A 16,570-nucleotide genomic window follows, 5' to 3' on the forward strand; every position below is an offset into this window, starting at 1 on the left:
TATATTCTTTTTATTTATTTATTTAATTTTTTTATTAAATAAAACCCTCTTTTATACGACCTTAACAAGCACCTGTGCTGCCGCTGCCGCGACATTTGGCATTTGCCATGAACAAATAGCTCCACATAAGGATGACGTGTGCCCACTATCTGACTATCATAAGTAACGTTTCTTTTTTGTCAAAAAAAAGAAAAAAAAAAGAAGTAACGTTTCTTTGGAAAGATTTGGCCAAAAAAAGACAAGAGGTTCAGCTCACGCGCTATCAGAGAGATTGGTCTAGCCCCCTGGTCCGTGCCAGGACAAAATACACTGTCCAAGCTTATTTCGAATGCATTAGCCGACAAGCGAAGTCCGGCAGCACAGCTCATTGCACCATTCGACGGTGTTCTCCACGGGCACCCAGGTGAGCGTATAAATTTCATTTCTCGAAGAATATCCATCAGTATATATCTGCGTCACCTACTATTAAGTATTAATATCACGCATCCAAGCCCATTCTCGTAAATTCCTTCCACAATTAAAAAAAAACAACTAACCTACCAATAACCACATTTTCTCAGCTAGCTCTCATTTTCTCGCACTTTCTCACCTTCCAAACAAACGGCGAGAAAGTAGTGCGTGAAAGCAAAAGCTACAGAGCCAAAAAAAATAATAAGAAAAAAAATTTGTAATCGTTAAGTACTAAAAAGCAAAGTCCAAGTATAAAAGGTCAAGTCGATTTGTTTTCAGCTCCGTCATTTTTTCTCAAACACTCCGCCACTGATTTTCTCAGCTCGATCCTTCGAAGTTGCTCCGTATGATCGGTTAGTCCAGCACATTCGTTTTCATATGTATCTAGCTATGTATTACATGCATGTATATGTATTAGTACGCATGAATGTGTAAATATATTGTTTAAATTGGATTCAATCACATTTTTAGTTTATGTATTGTATGAATACATGTATTTATGTATGTGCGAGTGTGTGTATGAGATATCACTGCGCTATGCATGTATACGTGGTTTTTAGGGTTTAAGAAAATTCAGTTCTTATGTCTAAGTAGTAAGGATTGGCTGCGTTGTACTGATTATTCGTTTTTTTTGTTTTTGTTAAATTTAATTTTGAATCACCAGGTTGTTTTGAGTAGAGGAAAAAGTGAGTGTGTGAATGGATTTTAGTGTGTAAAGTCAAAGATTGTGCACTGTAGAGTATTGGTCTCACTACTAAGGTTGAGAGAATATGGATATTGCCTGTGGTTTTCGGCAGCCAAGTGTGTTTCATGGCTGCGAGGGCACAAGTTGTAAGACTTTGGTTCGTTTTGATTTGCATTTGCAATTTAAGAGTAGAGGTTTCGGGTGTAACTTTCTGGGTGATTCGAGAATTGTTTTGAAACCGCATTTGAGTAAGAAGATGAAAAGGAGTATTGTTTCTAGTGGTTATAGCAATTCAAATACGGTTGCTTTAGGAGACTTTGATAGTCAATTGTGGAGGTCAAATCTGAGACGTTCTTTATTTTGTAATTTGGACAATGTTTTTAAAGGGTCAAGAACAGTTCGGTCGTGGTGTCAGGGTAATGATTCTTTAGCATATGTAAATGGGAATGGTCGAAACGTGGAGTTCATTGAAAGTAGTGATGAGAGCCCAAGGGTTGATGGTGGTGAGCTAAATGATTCTAGAGAAGAAGAGGGACGGGGAGAAGAAGTGGAGGTGCTTAGTCTGGATGAATTGAGGGAATTGTTGCAAAAGGCAATAAGAGAACTAGAAGCTGCACGACTTAATAGTACTGTGTTTGAGGAAAAGGCTCAGAAAATATCGGAAGCTGCAATAGCCTTGCAGGACGAAGCAGCAAGTGCTTGGAATGATGTTAATTCTACCCTTGATACTGTTCAAGAGATTGTGAATGAGGAGTGTATTGCCAAGGAAGCAGTTCAAAATGCAACAATGGCTCTTTCATTAGCTGAGGCAAGGCTTCAGGTGGCAGTAGAATCTTTGGATGCTGCAAAAAGAGGGGATGATTCTTTGGAAGTTTCTAGAGAGAGTGATGAGGAAAATAATATTGACGAAGAGAAGAAAGCACTTTTAGTTGCTCAGGAAGAGATAAAGGAGTGTCAGGAGAATTTGGCAAATTGTGAGATTGGGTTGAGACGCCTGCAGAGTAAAAAGGAAGAGTTGCAGATGGAAGTGGACAGGTTGAATGAAGTTGCAGAGAAGGCGCAGCTGAATGCTTTGAAAGCGGAGGAGGATGTGGCAAACATAATGCTTTTGGCAGAGCAAGCTGTTGCCTTTGAACTTGAGGCCACACAACGTGTGAATGATGCAGAGATTGCATTACAGAGGGCAGATAAATCTCTGTCTGGTTCTTATCTTGATTCTCAAGAAATTATCCAAGGACAGGTCTTGAGTGATGAGGTTATTGTTGAGGAGGAGAATGTGGTCCAAGGAGTTTATGAAGTTTCTGTTGAAAGAGACAGTGATGTGCCACTTGATGGTGATTCTTTGGTTGTCAAGCCATTACCAGATAGCCCATCTAAACAGAGTTCAGAAGATTTGAGTCAATATGATGATCTGAGTGATCATGAGAATGGAAAGTTAAGTTTAGACTCTCCTAAAGAAGCTGAACTAGAAGCTGAAAAATCAAAGACTGTGGTTCAAATGAAAAAGCTTGATACACAGAAGGAGACTTCACACTCTAATGTTCCCAAGGCATCATTGAAGAAATCTTCTCGCTTCTTTTCTGCATCATTTTTCTCTTTTACTGTAGATGGGACTGAGTTCACACCAGCATCAGTTTTCCAGGGTTTCATGGAATCTGCAAGGAAGCAATGGCCAAAGCTAATTGTTAGTTTGTTGCTATTTGGTGCAGGGTATGTATGAGAATTGCAACTTCTTGTTTCACTTATTATTACTATATCTTTTGTTTTCTTTCCTGTAATACTGTTTTACTAAAGGATAATTCATATGTCATTGTTTGCATTCATGAATCATCTGATCTAATGGCATTGCATTTCTGTGTTTTAAGCAACTTTGAGAGAGTGAAGTTTATTTCTTTACGAATATTATGTGTTGGTGCTTAGGACAGACTATTTTTTATTCTAATAAAATTGATCTTGTTAATTTCATCATTTCTTCATATTTCTAGTTTTCCGATTTGTGCCTTCTGTTATATAATTCTTGGGTCATTTACTTGGACTATGCCCTCTTGGTGTTTTCTAATAAGGTTTTTACTTGTTAAAAGAATAAAAAAGGAAGAAGTCAATAGTTGAATGGCTTATATATATAGATTTTTTTCCTCAATTCTTCAGAAGGCCTACTTTTTGCCTTGGTTGTTTCATTGGGGTGTTATGTACAGTGTAAAAGGTGGTCTTCCATTGATCACAAGATGCTGAAATTTATCACAGGGTCACCTTTTATGCTAATCGAGCAGAGAGGAATGCTCAGCTGCTTCAGCCTCCAGATGTCATCACCACCAGTATTGAAGTTGGTATTGAAGAAGTTTCCTCAAGTGCAAAGCCTCTGGTTCAACAATTACAGAAACTACCGAAGAGAATTAAAAAACTAATTGCGACACTTCCTCATCAAGAGGCATGCAATCATATTTCCCTTCATTACTTTTGCCTTTTGTTCTTAAGTCCTGCACATCTAGCACTTTGTGATCTGACCATCAATTCAATTATTTCTTAGGTGAATGAGGAGGAAGCTTCCCTCTTCGACATGTTGTGGTTATTGCTTGCTAGTGTTATATTTGTGCCGATATTTCAGAAAATTCCTGGAGGTATTTGAATTCCTACATACATTTCACTGGCCTTGGAATTTTTATTAACATTATTGAATTTAAGCATTTGAATGCATTTAGTGCAAGATTCCATATATCAATGAACATAACTTTTAATCTTTTTTAGTATTTAGTACCAAAATTTTATATATTGTTACATTGTGGTGTTTCTTACCTGCTGCAACGTATAGGAAGTCCTGTTCTTGGGTACTTGGCTGCTGGCATCTTGATTGGGCCCTATGGTCTCTCTATTATTCGTCATGTGCATGGGACAAAGGCAATTGCTGAATTTGGAGTTGTTTTCTTATTGTTCAATATTGGCCTTGAGGTGGGGTTTATTTTTATAAGTCTTGCTGTTGCCTTTGCATTTTATGTGTCCTCATGAAAAGAATTAAACTGAAGCTTTGAACTCGATGTTTTAGCTCTCTGTTGAAAGGTTAAGTTCCATGAAGAAATATGTTTTTGGATTAGGCTCTGCTCAGGTGATTGGGAAATATAATCTTTTTTTGGTTATTATTTGTGCCTGGTGACACCTTAGATTCTTAATATGCTTACAAATGCAGGTTTTGGTGACAGCAGTGGTGATTGGCTTGGTTGTTCATTTTGTTTGTGGGCAGCCTGGCCCTGCTGCAATTGTTGTTGGGAATGGCCTGGCATTATCATCCACAGCTGTTGTCCTTCAGGTAAGAGGTAACTATAGGTTGAAATCTTGCTTCCATTTCCAAGACATTCCAGTTTCCTCGTACTAGGATTTTCCCCCCTCCTTTTTTTATTATTTTATTTTAAGAAACAGATGTTATAATAAATTAATACCTATTGTGATGTAAGCCTTCTAAACCAAACATTTCACTAGAGTAATATGCTAAAATGTCTTATACCATTGAATAGACTGGTCATTATTTGAATTATCTTACATGTTTCCAATATCTGATGTCTTGCATAGTCTTTTAAAACCTCTTGTTTTACTTGATCCATTATTACATAACCATGTGGTTCATCACTGCCTCTGATGCCCCTTGTTGAACTTGTCAGTCACCGAATTCTGTTTCTAAATCGGTCAAACCTGCAGGAACATACTATTTGAAAATTTTATTTAATAGATAAGTGAATTAAATTTTGTTGAGTTCCTTTGCAGGTGTTGCAGGAGCGAGGTGAGAGCACATCACGACATGGACGCGCTACATTTTCTGTCTTGCTTTTCCAGGTTGCTCTACAGTTTTGACATTCTTTTTTCAAATGCATCTTGTCTGGAAGCAAATGCCATGTGCAAGATATTGCAGCTCTTTTATTTAGTCAATATGCCTGACGGAACCGCTTCTTACTTGTTGACATAAATAATGTCGCTTTTTCTACTATAGTGGTCTGTGTATCTTCACAGTAAGCTTGGATAATAGTACCAAACTAAAACCTAAAGATGCATGATTCTGTAATTAGCTGTGAAAATTAACATATGTTCACCCTATGCGTTAATATCCTACTACATAAACTTAACAAGAATTTTGTTGTTTATTTAAGATGATTTTTATTTTATTGGTATAAAAGGTTCTTTAGACTGTATTTAGCTTCCATGTAGCCCTGATTTTTCAAAATAATGTGTAGACATAGGTTCCTTGTGTTTTCCTGAGCTACACTTTGCTCCTTGAATTATTTCATACATTTTGAGCTTAGAGGAAAAAAAAAAAAAAAGAAGAATTTTTGACTCAAATGATTTGTTTTCCTTTTCTTTTGTTTCTTTCAGGATTTGGCTGTTGTGGTTTTGCTGATACTCATTCCTCTTATTTCACCTAATTCATCCAAAGGAGGGGTAAAATTTTCTTGTACTTTAATTTTTCCATTTTATCATTTTGTCAAATATGGTGATGAATGTTTTGATTTTTTTTTTCAACTATTGATACTTTTACTATTGTGATTCAAATATGTTCTGATCAAACGTAGTTAAAACCATTATGATATAAATATATATAGGTGTGTGTGTGTATAAAGGCTAAATGTAGTTGATGAGCAATCAGATGAAAGCATAAGAATTTTTTTTTTTTTTGATAAGTAAGAATGATATATATATGAAAGGCTACTCTATGCATGAAAAGCACAGAGCAAACCCAAAAATTACAAAGATAAAAAAAAAAAAAAAAAAAAAAAAAAAAAAAGACAAGAAAACCAGGCAGCAGATTAATTACAAAAAAGTAGAGCGCTAAGAAAAGAAGGGAGAGAATCACTGGTCATGAGTTCCCAAGCCTGAGACCAATCAAAAAGAGTTCCACTAAAAGAAGCAAGCATCTGATTACCGGAACTATCCAAATCCTCAGAAGTTCGTCGATTCCGTTCCTTCCAAAGACACCATAGTAGGCACAACAGAACTAAATTTCATATCTGAGATGAATGCTTCCCCAACCAATTCCACCAACCAAAAAGCAAATCTGGAATCAATCTAGGTATGATCCACGACAATTCAAAAGTTATGAAAACAAAGCTCCACAACCAATAAGCCACATCTCACAATGAAGAAGTAAGTGTTCCACCATCTCCCCATAGTGATGAAACATAATGCACCAGTCCACAAATCCAAGCCCCTCAATCTTAGGTTATCACTTGTTAGGATCTTATTCCAAGCTATTGACCAAACGAAAAAGAAAACACGCCTAGGGACCTTAACTCTCCAAATACCTTTCCAAGGAAAGACAACTTAGGGAGAATCTCGCAACTTGTTATAATACGACTGGATGTCAAAATCCCCATTAGGTTTCAACTTCTATCTCATCTGGTCTCCAACGTCAATTGAAGGAATATTGGCTCCCAAGATACGAAGAAAATACAGCCCTTCCTCCATCTCCCAATCATTAAATTCTCGGATAAAACAAACATCTCAACTTCTTCTATCCTCCGCCCCTTGCCTTGACAAAGAAGCTTCTACAGAGGCCTCCCTGTTAATAGCAATACCATATAGCCTCGGGTAAGCCAATTGGAAAGGTTGATCCCCATACAATCCATCCTGCCAAATTCTCACCCTATTCCCCATCCCAACAAAAACTGAGTATTTTTGCTAAAATCCTCCCAGCCCATACGAATAATTTTCCACAAACCACACCCATGTACTCCCCTACCTAACTTAGAAGTCCATCTCCCCACTCTTCCCCAAACTTTGAAGCTACCACGCTCCTCCATAGTCAATTCTCCTCTTTCCCAAACTGCCACAGCCATTTCCCCAATAAGGCCATATTGAAAGTAGTAAGTTTCCTTATACCTAAACCACTGTTGGATATAGGCGCACAGACTTTATCCCACCCCACTAAATGATTCTTGCTATCATCCCATGGAAAATCCCTTTGCAACTTTTCAATTCTATTAGCCACATAAGTAGAAATGGTGAATAGCGATAGAAAATAGGTCAGAAGACTAGATGATAGAAAATAGGTAAGAAGACTAGATAACTCACTCTTGAGTAGCGTCAATCTACCCCTTTAGGCAAATACAACTTCTTTCGCCCGGTCAACTTTCGCGCAATTTTTTCCAGTATAGGATTCCAAATTGAAGGAGATTTATGAGAAGCCTCTAACGGCATGCCAAGATAAGACATGGGCAAAGTTCCAACTCTGCAGCCCAAAATTTTAGCCAAGGCATGCACATCATCTACCTCCCCTATTGGAACCATTTCACTCTTCTGCACGTTGACCTTCAAACTTGTCATAGCTTGAAAACAAAGTAACAACAACCGAATATGAAGAATTTGCTTCGCATCTGCATCACAAAATAAAATAGTATCATTTGCAAACAATAGATGTGAAACACATTCCCCACCTTCTACCCTCAGCTTTAAAGCCACGAATTAAGTTAGCTCCCTCCACTCTTCTTAACATCCTACTGAAAACCTCCATCATAATCAAAAATAGCATAGGAGATAGCGGATCCCCTTGTCTTAAACCCCTTGAACTACCAAAAAAATCAGCTTGAGGCCTATTAATCAAAACAGAGAATTGAACCGTGGATATACAAGTGCAAATCCACTTACACCACTTCACCCCAAAGCCCATTCTCTCCAACAAATCTAGAAGAACCTCCCAATTTACATGATTGTAGGCTTTCTCAACATCAAATTTACATATAACCCCAGGAACCTGATTCTTCACTCGGCTATCAGTACATTCATTCGCAATAAGAATTGAATCAATGATTTGTCTTCCACCCACAAAGCTATTCTGAGTCTCAGAGATCAATTGATCTAAAACCATTCTCAAACGATTTGCCAAAACTTTAGCCAAGATCTTATACACACTCCCCACCAAGCTAATAGACCGAAAATCTCTAATATTAGAGGCATAATTCTTTTTTGGAATTAAAGCAATGAGAGTAGCATTAAGAGATTTTTCAAACTTACAATGATGAAAAAACTCTTCAAAGACCGCTAAGACGTTGTTCTCTACTACTTTCCAACAATGATAATAATAAGCCATAGTAAAACCATCCGGACCTGGAGCTTTGTCCCCTTCCAAGTCTTACAACCTGAAAAATATCCTCTCTCTCAAACTTCCTTTCAAGCCAAACCCTCTCCATATCCCCAAACTCCAAACCCTCCGCAAAAGGCCTCCACCCTTCGGACTCCTGATACAAATTTTTATAAAATAGTACTACCTGAGTAGTTACCTCGGATTCCTCCTCAAAAGCCACCCCATCCACCTCCAAGATCCTCAAATGATTATACCTTCTATGGGAGTTTGCCATCTTGTGGAAGAACTTGGTGTTATTATCCCCTTAATACATAATATCCTAGATTTTTGTCTCAAGGAAATTTCTTCCAAAGAAAGAAGATGCTCCACCTTGGACCTCAAATCTACCCTATAACTTTTCTCCCCATCAGTGAGACCAACCTCCTCTTCCTTAGCATCTAAAATTTTCAACTCTTCCAGCAATTGTTTCTTTTGACGCTCTACATTACCAAACTCTCTACGATTCCACTGAATTATTTCCTCTTTCAATGCCTTTAATTTTTTGGCAAGCACAAAACTAGGTGTACCTTCAAATGAATGTCGATTCCACCTGGATTGAACTCTATCCACAAACCTATCTATCTTCAACCACATGTTTTCAAACCTGAAAGGTTTTTTTCCCCTCGCCATTCCCCCCGCCTCCAAAAGAAGTTGATTGTGATCTGAAATGGGATGAGGTAAAATCCTTTGAATAACATCCAGGTAGTGTTCCTCCCAATCATGAGTGATCAGAGCTCTATCAATCCTAGACGTTGATGGTTCTGTACCACTAGACCAAGTATAGCTACCTCCTTTCAGTGGTAAGTCAATCAAATTAAGATCCTTAATAAATTTAGAGAATCTTTCCATAGCCGGAGTTAGATGTGTCCCACCCAAACGTTCACTTGGAAACCGTACAATATTAAAGTCCCCAAAACAACACCATAGTATACTCCAGTATTGCTGAATACCCACCAACTCATCCCACACGTGTCCCCTTTTATTGTTATCATTTGGGCCATAAACTCCTGAGCATTACCATATAAAACCATCCACATGGCGAGGTCAAGGTAATTTATTAGCGGCATCCAATATTTTCATCTCTGTTTCCCTTTCCCTCTCCACGGAATTTTGTTGGCACTGCATCTACATTTCATTATCAAGGGAAGTAGAGACTTATGGATGTTTTTTTTTCAGTCATACATGTTTAGATGCCAGGAATTACATGCAGCCTCTGTTGTTGTTCCTTCTATAAGCATGTGGTGTTCATAGGTCAACCCTAAATTTCCAGGTCCATCCTTCTACATTCAGTTTGATGTTGATCATAGGATGCAGATTAATGTATGTGTTCTTTTAGAAGTATAAATCAGGACATCATGTACTTGCTTCTGTAGCTGTTGCTGTTATTATTGTTATTGACATGGCTATTCATTCTTGTGCCACTTATTCTGTCAATCTGGGAAACATTATCTGTTGTTTTTCAGATTGGTTTCCAAGCCATTGCTGAAGCTCTTGGACTGGCTGCTGTTAAGGCAGTAGTTGCCATTGCTGCCATAATTGCTGGTGGACGCTTGGTAAGTTTAGATATCTCTGAGACGACATTGGCTGTTGGCACTACTTTTCAGTGGATACTTCTGACCATATTATGACTTAAATCTGCTACAGATGTATGAAATGCTAAAGTTCAGAATTAATTTTGTAGATTTGATATGGGGTTATTTGTTACCATTAAATATTATCTTAGGAGATCTTGATAAAGTTTCTTTTTAATTTGTTGAGCCATTTTTATTTTTATAAGTTTTATTGTGTTGATCCATTGGGAATTTGGGATTTGCAAGTGAAAAATGTACCTCTTTGGGTTATTGATGTATGAATTATGATTTGGATCAAAATCCTGTTGCTAAAACTTTTGCTCAGAACTGTTAAATAAAACAAGGATTACTTCTCCTTTTTGTGTCTATTCATAAGATGATGTCTGGGATGGTTGTCTTTCTGTTTAGCACTTTGATTACACTGGCTGCTAATTTTTATCTCTATGATATTTTCATATAATGAAAACAGCTTGTGTATCTCCTTTATTTTCCTTTTCTGTGGTTTTTGCAGTTGCTTCGACCTATCTATAAGCAAATTGCAGAAAATCAAAATGCAGAGATATTCTCTGCCAATACGCTCCTAGTTATTCTGGGGACTAGTCTCCTCACAGCCAGGGTATGACTCTGCATTTTATTAATTGTTTTATTGTATTCTCTTTAAGTAACAAACTTCCCTTATTGTAGCGCAGGCTGGGCTTTCCATGGCATTGGGAGCATTTTTGGCAGGTTTACTTCTTGCAGAAACTGAATTTTCCTTACAGGTTGAGTCAGATATTGCACCATATCGTGGCCTTTTATTGGGTCTTTTCTTCATGACGGTAGGTAATTTATGTTGGCATTCTTTTAAGATCTTTTTTTTTGGTTCCATAAGCCTTGTTTCTATTGATGATAAAGCTACTTGTTGATCATCTGTATTAGATAATAATTCCTAAGTGAAATTTGATGTAAAACTCTTTCTTTGCGTTGCTTAATATCTTCCAGCCTGTTGGCCATCTGTCTGTAAAGCATCATTTGGTTATTTGTGGTACTTTTACCTCATACTAATTATCATGCTTCAGCAGCTAGAAGGATGCTACTTGGATATTTGACTGGGACATTGTTTATGATTTGAGCCCATTGATATTGTTAGTTTATTGAGCAGCGATGCTTTGTTATGTGCACTTGATGAAATCAATTTGTGATTTTCAGGTTGGCATGTCTATCGATCCAAAACTTCTTGTTTCAAATTTTCCGGTCATTAGTGGGTCATTGGGACTCTTGATTGGTGGCAAGATGTTATTAGTTGCTTTAGTTGGTAGAATTTTCGGTATTTCAATCATATCTGCAATAAGAGTTGGTCTTCTTCTTGCTCCGGGTGGAGAATTTGCATTTGTGGCCTTTGGTGAAGCTGTTAATCAGGTTTTCCTTCTTATAAACTAGAAGTTTTATCTGCAAGACTTAGTGGTTTGCATTTGACAGTTTATCCTGCTTTACAACAATTTTCAACTGTGTCCTCTCCCCTCCCACCCTTTTTCTCTCCACAAAAAGTAAAAAAAAAAAGGCTAGCAGAGTAACTAGTTGAGATAAGGGAATATAGATTGTTTTCTTTTTCATGACTGTCAATAATACAAGTTCTGTAAAAAAAATGATATCCTTGCTAGCAGAAGTTCTATTTCTCTAACTGGTATTTTCTGCAGGGTATAATGTCTCCTCAGTTATCATCATTGCTGTTTCTGGTAGTGGGAATTTCGATGGCCCTCACACCTTGGCTAGCTGCTGGAGGCCAGTTAATTGCCTCTCGATTTGAGCAGCATGATGTTCGAAGTTTATTACCTGTTGAGAGTGAGGTAAATGTCTAATATGAGAACACACTACTATTGGTTGCAAAAATTGTGAAGTTTCAGCTAAATTGGGTATTATCACTAACAGTACATAACTTCATATATTGTTTCAGTAGTTTACAATTAATGGATTCAGTGAATTGCAATTAATGGAGTCCAGTCATATGTTGACCATTATGATACATTTAAGTGATTTTCAGATACTTGAGAATATGAAATTTAACTGATTCCATGTAATCTAATTATATTAAGTGCTAAGGGAGGGGCCAAAATGATGGATAGTTTACAGATTGACCATTTTGCTTAACTGCATTGCTATGGCATTGTCTTGATCTGCTCCTAAATGCTTTTGTTTTGAGGTTGTGGAATTTTTTTTTTAATCCTCTTTACAGAAGCATATGCCCTTTTTGGAGTTTCAAATGTCCTTAGCTGTGGTAAATCACTAAAAGTACTCTATGAAAGTACTCGATATGTAATCTAATTCAGGTCCACACATAGGGTAAAATTCCCTTCTTTGATTGTTGCCGGTACTAGTTCATTGAAGTAATGAACTGGAATTATTGTAAGTTTCAGAAATTCTCTTACTGAAGTGCTGGCCAGAAAACTATTAATTGTACTTCTAAAGAGAAATGGTACTTATCATTTTTTTTTTTTGGGGGGGGGGGGGGGGTGAAAGGCAGCAAAAGTATGTAGTCCATGAACTGTAGTCAGTTTGCTATGATCTTCACTTGTGTCTGAATAATCTTATTGGGAGGTTGGTTGGATTGAGTTTCTTGATAGTAGGTAGGGTGATATATCCAACTTTAAGAAGGAAGTTTCCTTCTTTTTTTCCTTTGTTTTTTTTGCCCTTAATTTATGAGGTATGCTCGTGACAAGTCACTGGCCAGTCATGACTTCCATGTTTTCATAGGTCCAGCCACACAAATGGGCTCCAACAGTAATTCAATTTATGTGTGGGCTGGGGCTCTGTCCCATTCAAGATCTGGAAGTTTGATTAGCTCTCTATCATTTTCTATATTTTATTTTTGACGACCTAACATTTTGACATCTGACTACTTTTCTTAATCTTTGCATTTCAAATGGTAGTATGTTCTCCTGTTATGTTTTATGTAATTCACCCTTGATTCATTTGATTGTATTATTCTTTTTTTTTACTTAAAATGGTGACTGCAGTAGCCATATTATTTGTCCATATTTTATCTGTTTGACATGGCAATTATATAGATATATTAAGTCATTAGTCTTGATTTTATTTTTCAGACAGACGATTTGCAAGATCACATAATCATTTGTGGATTTGGACGGGTTGGTCAGGTATAGTCATAATTTGCAGTTATTGTTTTAATAAACTTGTTTTAAATCATTGATGTGGCAAATCTACTATGTAGAAAAACATACGAGCTTTCATAACAGCACTATCTTTTTTTCTTCTTTTGGTTCACAGATCATTGCCCAGCTTCTTTCAGAGCGATTGATTCCATTTGTTGCTCTTGATGTAAGGAGGTAACCAATTGACTTTTAAATCTCTTAGGCATTATATTGGTCATTGCTCTTCCAGGACTAGTAATTATTATTATGTTATTGTGGTCTTGGGTTGCCAATGAGTTCTAGCTCAAATGGTTCCCCTCTGGCTCCACCCATGTAAGAGCAAGGTGGACTGGAAGGTGAGATTGTGAGTTCAAGACCTACTGGGTGTGTATGTCACCAATAAAAAGAAGAATTGGGAATTGGATCGCGTGGACTTGTGTCTTTTCTATTAGAAAAGGATACATTCATAATGTTGCTAAAGTAGAATTCTGACTTAAATGTGTTGGTTTAATAGCATATATGTGCCAATTTATATGTCACAGTCAATTATGTGTCTGCATGACTCAGCTTATCTGAGAACATTATATCTTCACATGTAGGGGAATTCAAAAATAATGTTTCATGATATTTCCTTTAGCCTGAAATGTTATAACAAGTAGGTGCCATATAAAATATTGCTGAAAGTAAATAACAAGGATTGACCATTTGAGGACTGCTAATTTTTTTTCAAATTTCTCTTTTAACTATGCTCTTCTGTACCATCTTTAAAACCTTGACTGAATACAACTTTGAAAGGAAAGGCAAAAAAGTGAATGTGATTTTTCACTTATGTTCCCTATTTTGTCTTTAGTGATAGAGTGGCTGTTGGACGTGCCCTGGATCTTCCTGTGTATTTTGGAGATGCTGGCAGTCGAGAGGTATGGCAAATTTTATCAGAAAGTATCTTATGTGCATGTTCATTATCTGACTTGCTTTATATTGGTTACTAGGTCCTTCATAAGGTTGGTGCTGAGAGAGCATGTGCAGCTGCAATAACTCTAGATACCCCTGGTGCAAATTATAGAACTGTTTGGGCTCTGAGCAAGTATTTCCCCAATGTGAAGACCTTTGTCCGTGCTCATGATGTTGATCATGGCCTTAATTTGGAAAAGGCAGGGGCTACAGCTGTAAGTTGTCTTCTGCCCATGATCTATCAATTAGTTAAGCAGAACGAAGAGGAAAGGTTGTTCTAGATTTCATCTTTCCTACAGAGCTCATGCTTTCAAATAACTTGCAGGTTGTCCCAGAGACCTTGGAACCAAGTCTACAGTTAGCAGCTGCTGTTCTTGCTCAGGTAAATTACTTGAATGTCTCTATAGTGCGTATAATTAGTTGCTGCAAAATAAGTACTGGTTTTTCATTGGTGCTTTGTCATGTTTTTTTTGTTGTTGAGTGATGGCATGCAATGTGCATCGAATTGGGGTGATGGCAATTGTATGCAGTTAATTGAGTTGCATATTTTATAATTGATGGAGAAGAGATATTATTCCCTTCTTGTCAGTTATGCAGAGATTCTGTCTCATGGAAAGGAGCTGTTACCCACAGTTCTCTTACTAATATTGACATTATGATAAATGAGCAAATTGATCAGGTTTTGGGTTTGATGGTCCAACAATAAGTATCAGTTTTCTATGATACATTCTAGGATAGCTCATGCCTATTAGTTCAAGATTGTGTGTGTTTAAGAGGGGGGCAATTGTTTTAGCAAAAGGGGAAAGGGAGAGAGAGAGAGAGAGAGGGGGGGGGGGGGGTGTTGGTGTTGGTGTTGGTGCTAAGAGGGACTTAAGCTTACTGTAAGATGTATTGTTTATCCTGATACAATAGAGCTGACATTGGGGGAGGGGGGATTTGAACCCTGGTTCTTTTTATAAAGGAGAGCATACAATGCTATTGAGCTATAAGGCCCTTGGTAAAGGTCTAATTTGTCATTTGGTTGCCTCAATATATTTTTTGTGTCATTTGAACATCGCTCAAATAAGGTAAATAGAAAGCATATGCCTCCATGAATAAATTAGGAAATTCCTTTTAAAAACCTTTTCTCTTCTAAAAGCAAAAACCTCCACTTTAAATAACATTAATTACGATAGAAGTAGCTTAAAAGTAGAATGGGCTTCACAAATTTTTAAATTTGGCTATATTATCGAATATTGATATTCTTATTTGACGGTATAAGTAAATAATGGGGAAATCATCCCTCATTGATGCATATTTTAAGAGAGAGAGTATTCAAGATCCAAAGATAATGTCAAATAAACTATGGATACTAAAACCCTTGAAAGTTTCAAAGATTTGATCCTAAATAAATAGATATTACCTCCTTGTAACGTGATTCTAGATTGAGACCACATATTTTTAGCCATTAAGATTGTCAAAACAAAAACTTCATAAAAAGGTGGGAAAAAAAAAGGAGGGGGGGGGGGGGGGGTTGGTTGGTTTTGTGTGATTGTTTTAACTATGTATATAAAAAGATAGATTGCTAGAAAATTTAGTACAAAATTAATTATAGATAGTTTAGTACCATAAATGAATGTACAGCTCAACTTTCTTAAGCTAACACTTAACAATTTATGGAAGAAAATATTTGTTTGAGTCACAGGAAGGTTATCTTCATACAGGTTTTACTATATATTAAATAATAACATATATTGAATCATGTTAAAAGACATGCTTTGTGTATATACCCACAAGCGTGCATACACACACACACACATAATATCACATCTCTTGAACCCAGCAAAAACTGGGAGTTTTGTGCACTAGGTACTGCCTGTTTTATACAATGCATGCACACTGCTCTGCCACTGAACAAAACTGTGGTTTGAAATATGAAAGAGAGGAAAAGGTCTCCTTTTAGCCCTACAGAAAATGGTAAGATTTAAGACAACGATGTCGTGAAGATGAATGCTTAAATGTCTCTTTCTGGCTAGCTTGTTTCTTTCATCTTAGCTTTTCTTGTTTCCCTTCAGGCAAAACTACCCATGTCAGAAATTGCAGCGACGATCAATGAATTTAGGTCCCGGCATCTTTCAGAGCTGACTGAGGTAATATTTTTCCCCAAATATATATATACCATATTCAGTATGCCTTTGACTAGGAAATGCAAAACCATGTACTTTGTTTGTCTCATGTAAGAGTGATTTCTGAAGGAATATAAGTAATTTTTAACTGAATGAAGGGATATATTTTATACTTATAATTTATGGTTTTGTTTGTGCAGCTATGTCAAACTACTGGAAGTTCTCTTGGTTATGGGTTTGCTCGGGCTGTGCCCAAGCCCAAAACCCAATCCTCAGATTCCTCAGATGAGAACCAGATCACAGAAGGGACGCTGGCAATATAGAGAAATATAAACCATGTAGGGAAAAAACTAGAAAAAAGGAAAATGAAAAAAAGAAACATAAAGAACTGTACAGCGGATTACATGTTTTTGTAAATTGTACAGATATATACTGAAACGAAAAACACAGACATACTCTCCATTAATCATTTTTATTTTATTTTTTTATTTTATTTTTAATTCTAGAATTCCCGATAAATTTTGATATACTGTTGTCATTGAAGTTTTTGTTTTAAACGGACACGGAACACCTTTCCTTCT

At 36.8% G+C, this 16,570-nt stretch overlaps 1 protein-coding gene across 1 annotated transcript; it reads left to right on the forward strand.

Moving 5' to 3' along the window:
* Positions 1 to 486: 486 nt before the first annotated feature.
* On the forward strand, positions 487 to 16,516 carry LOC115957375 (K(+) efflux antiporter 2, chloroplastic-like). The gene is made up of 21 exons (XM_031075603.1): positions 487 to 803; positions 1,115 to 2,845; positions 3,380 to 3,563; positions 3,663 to 3,753; positions 3,945 to 4,081; positions 4,176 to 4,235; positions 4,317 to 4,436; positions 4,889 to 4,957; positions 5,492 to 5,557; positions 9,698 to 9,787; positions 10,317 to 10,421; positions 10,495 to 10,623; positions 10,994 to 11,203; positions 11,482 to 11,631; positions 12,886 to 12,939; positions 13,070 to 13,128; positions 13,784 to 13,850; positions 13,923 to 14,099; positions 14,210 to 14,266; positions 15,939 to 16,013; positions 16,190 to 16,516. Exons 2-21 carry the CDS (start codon positions 1,221 to 1,223, stop codon positions 16,310 to 16,312), a joined length of 3,648 nt encoding a protein of 1,215 aa, XP_030931463.1. The 5' UTR covers positions 487 to 803; positions 1,115 to 1,220; the 3' UTR covers positions 16,313 to 16,516.
* Positions 16,517 to 16,570: the final 54 nt, after the last annotated feature.

Source organism: Quercus lobata, chromosome 8 (genome assembly GCF_001633185.2).
Source record: "Quercus lobata isolate SW786 chromosome 8, ValleyOak3.0 Primary Assembly, whole genome shotgun sequence".
In the NCBI taxonomy this organism is placed as follows: Eukaryota; Viridiplantae; Streptophyta; class Magnoliopsida; order Fagales; family Fagaceae; genus Quercus; species Quercus lobata.